The 6,948-nt window shown below is 38.9% G+C and overlaps 1 protein-coding gene across 1 annotated transcript in view; it reads right to left on the reverse strand.

Annotated features, from left to right (window-relative positions):
- DUSP19 (dual specificity phosphatase 19) overlaps positions 1-6,948 on the reverse strand; it is an 18,924-nt gene that overhangs the window by 7,907 nt on the left and 4,069 nt on the right. Inside the window, exon 2 of the mRNA XM_003791516.3 lies at positions 5,892-5,938. Within this exon, the coding sequence (XP_003791564.1) occupies positions 5,892-5,938 (47 nt within the window). The remainder of the gene's footprint in view (positions 1-5,891; positions 5,939-6,948) is intronic.

The raw sequence follows: 6,948 nt of genomic DNA on the forward strand, positions 1-6,948 counted from the left end.
TTGCTCAAATTGGTTTCTTGGGCTCAGAACCAAATGCATATTGACTGAGACACTCCTGAACCCAGGCTTCACAAAGAGAGAGCCAACTGTCATTTATATACAAAGCCTTCCTGCTTTGTATAAGAAAAATGAGAAAAAAAACTCGGATGTCTACTTGTAAAAGACTCTCAAAAGAGAGGAGATAGGAACAACTAGAAAGAAGGGAGAGTATTTTCAAAAGAGAAAGTCTGAAATGTCCTTCTGCTTTCTCCAGTGAAGTCTGATCTGACACCCCATCACTCTCCCAACCGAGTGCTCTCCTTGCTAGGACTGTACTGTAAGATTCTGCTCTTAATTACATATCTTCCAATGTACTGATGCTCTGAATTACATATCTTCCAATGTATTCTGCTCTTAATTACATATCTTCCAATGTATTGATATGTTTGCTTTGTCTTTACAGCTATATTCTAGGTTCCAAAAAGATCAGAAATGCGATCTTACTATAGGATTTATGTGTGTGTGTATCATTAATGGCCTTACATATTTCCCTATGTATTACAGGATTATGGAGAAGATCAAATGAGAGTCTTGGGGAAACATGTTGAAAGGTAAGAGCACTTTACAAATACTATGGATTATTAAACTACCCAAGGTCTAGGTGGTTTAGCTGGTTGGAAATGCAATTTAGATGTGTACTGACTGAATGGTCCTGACTGACAAGGACTATACTGAGTCAAAGGTAGTGGTGATGGAGGACCCAGCCTAAAAACCCTCTGAGGCTGGTCTAGTGGCTCATGTCTATAATCCCAGCACTCTCGGAGGCCGAAGCAGGTGGACAGCCTGAGCTCACAAGTTTGAGACCAGTCTGAGCTAGAGTGAGACCCTGTCTCTAAAAATAGCCGAGCATTGTGCTGGCACCTGTAGTCCCAGCTACTCAGGAGAGTGAGGTAAGAGAATCACTTGAGCCCAGGAGTTTGAGGTTGCTGGGAGCTATGACACCACAGCACTCTACCAAGGACAAGAAAATGAGACTGTCTCCAGGAAGAAAAACCCTTCTTATACTCATACTTCTAAAACTTAGTTATGGAGCTTCTAACGATGATTGCCCTTGGATGGGGTGCCCTTCATAACAGGGATAGTGAGAATAACCTCTTTATTGAGTACTTAGTACATGCCAAGCATACAAATTACCTCACTTAATCCTCACATTTAGGCATTACTGGAATAAAATTTTCTAACTGGTTCAAAAATCAAAACATTATAAAAAGAAAAGATTAAAAGTCTTGCTCTCTGTCTACTATCTCCCACCCTAATAATAACTACCTTTGTGGGTTTCTTATATAATCTTTGAAAATTACTTCATGAAAATATTCTATTTATTGACTTTCTTACACAAAGGCAACATCCTTGGGGTTTTTTCTCTATTAAAATATGTCCTGGTGATCTCTTCATATCAATATATGGAGATTCTTCTTTGTGTTCTTTTTTATTCTGTACAGTATTCTATGGTGTGGGTGTACCACTGCTTATTTAGCCAGTTCTCTACTGATGAATAGGTGGGTTGTTTGCAATACTTTTGTACAAAGAACAATGCTACAAAAAGTAACTTGGAACATTTAATATGTTACGCTTAGTTTTCTAGTCTCCATAGCATTTTATTAGCCACACACCAGGCTCTCAAGGAACACTTTATTTATAAAGAAACCATTATTACCAACTCTAAACATTAAAATTAAACTTCAATAGCAATTTCTAAAATGGTCTTCCACAAACAGAATTTCTCCTGGTTATGATATTTTATTTAAATTCAAGGATATCATTTTGAAATGTGCCATGTATTTAAATCAATGATTTTGTTTTGCAGCATCTTCAGTTTTTCTGGGAACCCCCCATCAGTAGTTTAGTTTAGCTTTGCTTCCTCTGGGCATTATTAACAGGGTCAGTGTGTATGGAGACAGCAGAATCTTTTAAACAGCTACTAGTTTCATATCACCAGGAAGCCCAATTTGAACTAACGTATCATAAGAGAGGAGACCTAATAGAAAACGTTTGCCAACGCAAACTTCCCTGCGTTCCATTTGTCATTTTTACCCTGAGCAATATTAATTTTGTGTAAGTAAGAACTTTGAAACTTATTCTACCTTTGTTAAAATATAGATATAAGTGGGTTCCTGTTAGGAAATAGTGATTCTCATATCCTTATGCAATTCAAGGCCATTATTTCTTGTTGTCAGACAGCAATTATTATAACAAACCAAGGAGAGTCCAGTTTAAACACAAGTCAGTAATTTAGCAAGTAAAAATATCAAACTAGTTAATGAATTGGTTAGTACACAGTTCTTTTCTTGCAAAAAATGATTGTGTTTATCACATAAAATTTTTTATCTTCAATGCAATCAAATTTTTTTCTCAGAGCTGTGGATGACAAAGATAAATAGGACAAAGCCTTGACCTCTAAAAACTTGCTAAAAAAAAATACAAAAGGGGAAAATATGTTCACTGATGGGAATAAGACAGAAAAGGTTAAGAGTGAGGAGAAGAACAAAGTGGTGTGGGGCCAAGAGGAGGAATGGAATGCTGAACTTGCCCCTCCAGGCCCCGGGCCTCCACATTTGCTGTTTTCTCAGTCTGCAGTGCTCTTTCTCCATCTAAGCATCGCTAACTCTGTCACAGGCCCCACAGGCCCCAGTGGAAACATCACGCTCAGAGAGGCCTGGTGTAACCAGTGATACACCCTCGCCCCTGCCACTTCTCTCACTGCCTTGTTTTAATGCTTTAATTTAGATAGGGAATATATTCTCCTCTGAAAGTATCATATTTTAACAGTAGGGACTTTATTGCTTATTAATTTCCCTATTTTCTGTACGTAGAAAGGGGACTGGCATAAAATAGGTGCTTAATATTTTCTGAAAGGACAAGGGAGTAAGGTATGAATGTTATACTACCATACTCCTTCAAGTAAAGACTCTTCATTCTCACATACCCCATCTGTCCTGTGGGCGAGAGTCAGAGCTGCAGTCTTTCTGGCTATTCCCTGCGTCTATGAAATCACATCTTTTCCACCCTACAGTAAAAATCCTTGCTCATTGGAGTTCTTACAAACTGATCCTTCCACCTTTCACCCCCTATCTCCCTTGGGTACCTCTCAGTCTGCTGAATCCTACCCCAAGTCCTACCATAATTCTAGCTGACATCAATTTCCCTTTGGGTTTAACAGTCTCCAGCCCACCTTATCTCCAGCAACTTTCATCATTACTTCACTCCTCCAGCTCTGATTCAACCAATTTAGGCATAGCAGTCTTATCTTCACAGCTCTTTCTTTCATTCAGTTATTCACACTAGACCTCACAAGAAACATCAATTCCATTGTTTTACTTTCTTTTAATCTATTAGCCCCCTCCTGTCTTCACTCATTACCTACTGAGCTATTGTCCATTATCTACAACTTCCTTTTCTATTCATAAGGCTCATTCTAGTTCTATGTTTGGTCCATAATTCTTGCTTTTCTTTATCCTCAATTCTCTTCTCTATAATCAACCTTTAAACATGCTCAAAACTCCCCCATCTCCCTCCCCTGATCACAACATCATCTGTAGATCACATCCATCTTTTCTCTTTTCTTTGGCTGCCATCACTTCCCCACTGCCCCTCCATTCTCAATGTTCTAAAATATGGCTTTGGCCTCCAAATTTGGCTTTAGCTTCTTTTCCCACCAAAAGCACTAACAACCAGTTTGTCACGAAGTCCAACAGGCATAATTTAGTCCCAACTGTACTGAAACTTTCACAGCATCTAATACTGTTGACTTTCTCCTCCTTAACCGCTCTTCCCTCCCTGGTTTCCATGACACGTGTTTTGATCTTATGACCTCCTCTCCCACTGCAGACTCTCCTTCCTCTGCCTGTTCTTTATAGGTTGGCATACAGTTCTGTTATAGGCCCTCTTCCCTACTTTCCTTCTACCTTTCCCCAGGTGATTTAATCTACTTCAATGATTTCAATCACTACTTAGAAGCTGAAGATTCCTAAATCTACGTTTATATCTCTTTTCTGAACTTCAGACCCCACATAGCCACACTACTAAACAACTTTGCTGTGATGATCCATGGCACCTGAAATTAAAAATGTTCAAAAGTGAGCTCACTGTTTTACCTCCAAACCTGTTCCTTCTATCTGGTCCCCTATCTCATGTAATGACACAAACCCTACCTGGTTACCATAGAAAACTAGGTATCAGCTTCGATTATTCCTGCTCCTCAGCCTCTTTCCTTCCTGCTTCATAAGTAATCAATCACTAAATTGCAATAATTCTGCCCTCTACAAAACCCCCTCAAATCCATCATCCACTTTTCTGTCTCTCTACTGCATCCCAAACTAAGCCACCATATCTTTTTTATTTTTTTGTTTTTATTAAATCATAACTGTGTACATTGACACATTTATGGGGTTCAGTGTACTGATTTGATATACAATGTGAAATGCTTACATTGAACTAACACATCCATCACAATTTTTAAGATTACTGCAATAGCTTTAGTAGCTTTCAGTTAGGACCAGTTAAACTCTCTCCATCTCTACTCCAGCAACCTTCCAATCTAAATGCAAATTCGATCCTATTATTTACCTGGGTAAACCTCTCTCAAGGGCTTTTCACTGTCTTTTAGAGTGAATCCAAACAATTTCCTTGGTTTACATGGCCTTTTGTGATCTGGCTCATGCTGACCTCTCTGGGCTTTCTCTTGGTACCACCTTCTTTTTCATACTCTCTATTCCGGGATTACTGAACTTCTCTGTCTTTGAAAGCAGCAGCCTTTTTCTTACTTTTGAGCTTTCACACAGGCCTTTTTTTTTCAATCTGAATACTCTTCTGTCTGCTCCCTCCCCATCTCCTTCAGACCCAAACTTTAATATCACTTCCTTCAGGAAGCCTTCCTTGACCTGCCCCTCCTATCCAAAAACAGAACAGAACAAAACAAAACAAACATGGAGTAAGGGCATCATCTCTTGTGCCCTCCAGTAACACCCTGCAGGTTCCCTTCAAAGCACACGATACGCTGTCCTGTAGTTGCTTTTTCTCTCTCTCTTTTCTCTGCCCCTCAGATCACAAGCTTCAAGTGAACAGGAACCTCTTGCTCTCTTCCAACCATAGCAATTCCATGAGCTGAAACAATGCTTGACAAAATGGTAGATGGCTAAAAATTATTTTGAGTAAATGTCAAAATAAGTAACAAACCGTATCAGTTGCATGGAGGAGGGTGGGAAGAAACGGCATTAGAGAAGAGGTGGTACATGAGTTGGGGCTGAAGACATAGGTAGGTCTTTGACAAGCAGGAATGAGAAAGTCTGTCCCACACAGAGGAACTGTATAAGCAGAAGCAGGAAAGATATGCCTCCAAGGTCAGGTTCATGAGGGTATATGAAGGAGATTGAGAAGAAAATAAAATTGGAAAGATGGAATATAGATCCACAAATATGAATTAGGTGCAATTATTTTTGCAACTTTATTAATTTGATAGCCAAAATGTTACCATTTAAACTCTGAAATATGGCTTGGTGCCTGCAGCACAGTGGTTACTGTGCTATCCACATACCAAGGGTGGCAAGTTCGAACCTGGCCTGGGCCAGCTAAACAACTGCAACAGAACAACAGCCAGGCATTGTGGCAGGTGACTGTAGTACCAGCTACTTAGGAGCCTGAGGCAAAAGAATCTCTTAAGCCCAAGAGTTTGAGGTTGCTGTGAGCTGTAATGCCATGGCACTCTATATGGAGGGCAACATAGTGAGACTCTGTCTCAGAAAAAGAAAAAGAAAACTCTGAAATGTACCAAAGATGAATCAATACAGTTTCTCCTAAATAAATGTAACAAAATTCTTCCTATATGAGGTGTCAGACTTAAAGCATTTTTTTACCTTGTGCTTTTTCAGTGTATCCAGATCATGAGCAGCATCTTGTGACCCTGTAAGAAATAAATTATATCACATGGATCATAAATATAATCATCCTGACTTTTTATATAAATTTATGCAACAATTGTTAGTCATGCATTTGTTAAAAACATAACTTGGGAGGACCTCAGTTCAACTTTCTGAAGGATAATTCAGTAAAATTCTTCAAAAAATATTCATACTATATTTACTCTTAGACTCTGAAATCCCATTTCTAAGAATTTGTCCTAACAGTTATAGATGTTGCAAAGATTTGCCATAAGGTGGTTCACCACAGTATTGTTTATAATAAAAGAAAAACACCAACTCAAACAAACAAAAACAACAAAAAGCCTAATAATAGAAGTTGGGCTAAGGGACAGCACATCATATAGTTAAATATATACAATCATCAGCACAATTAAAAATAAGAAATGTATAAGAGTATGTATGGGCTGGGTGCAGTGGCTCATGCCTGTAATCCTTACACTATGGGAAGCTGAGGCCATTGCCTGAGCTCAGGAGCTAGAGACCAGCCTGAGCAAGAGCAAGACCCTGTCTCTACTTAAAAAAAAACTATAGTGCCAGCTACTTAGGAGGCTGAAGCAAGAGGATCGCTTGAGCCCAAGAGTTGGAGGTTGCTGTGAGCTATGACAGGACAGCACTCAACCTGGGGGGACAAAGTGAAAATCTGTCTCAAAAGAAAGAAAGAAAGAAAGGAAAGGAAAGAAAAGAAAAGAGGAAAGAAAAGACTATGGCATGAAAACATGTTCTCAATATATTAGATGAAAACAGGTTACAAAACACTATCATTTATTTTTATAAGAACAAAAAATATGTATAAGCTTAAAATGGACAGGGAGTATATAGAACAAAATGTTAACAGTGGGGTTACAGGTGATTTTTTCTCCTTTATGCTCATTTGCATTTTTTTTACAATAAACATCTCTTTCTTTTTTTTTTTTTTGAGACAGAGCCTCAAGCTGTCCCCCTGGGTAGAGTGCTGTGACATCACAGCTCACAGCAACCTCCAACTCCTGGG

This window comes from Otolemur garnettii, unplaced genomic scaffold (assembly GCF_000181295.1).
Source record: "Otolemur garnettii isolate 467f Iridium unplaced genomic scaffold, OtoGar3 scaffold00048, whole genome shotgun sequence".
In the NCBI taxonomy this organism is placed as follows: domain Eukaryota; kingdom Metazoa; phylum Chordata; class Mammalia; order Primates; family Galagidae; genus Otolemur; species Otolemur garnettii.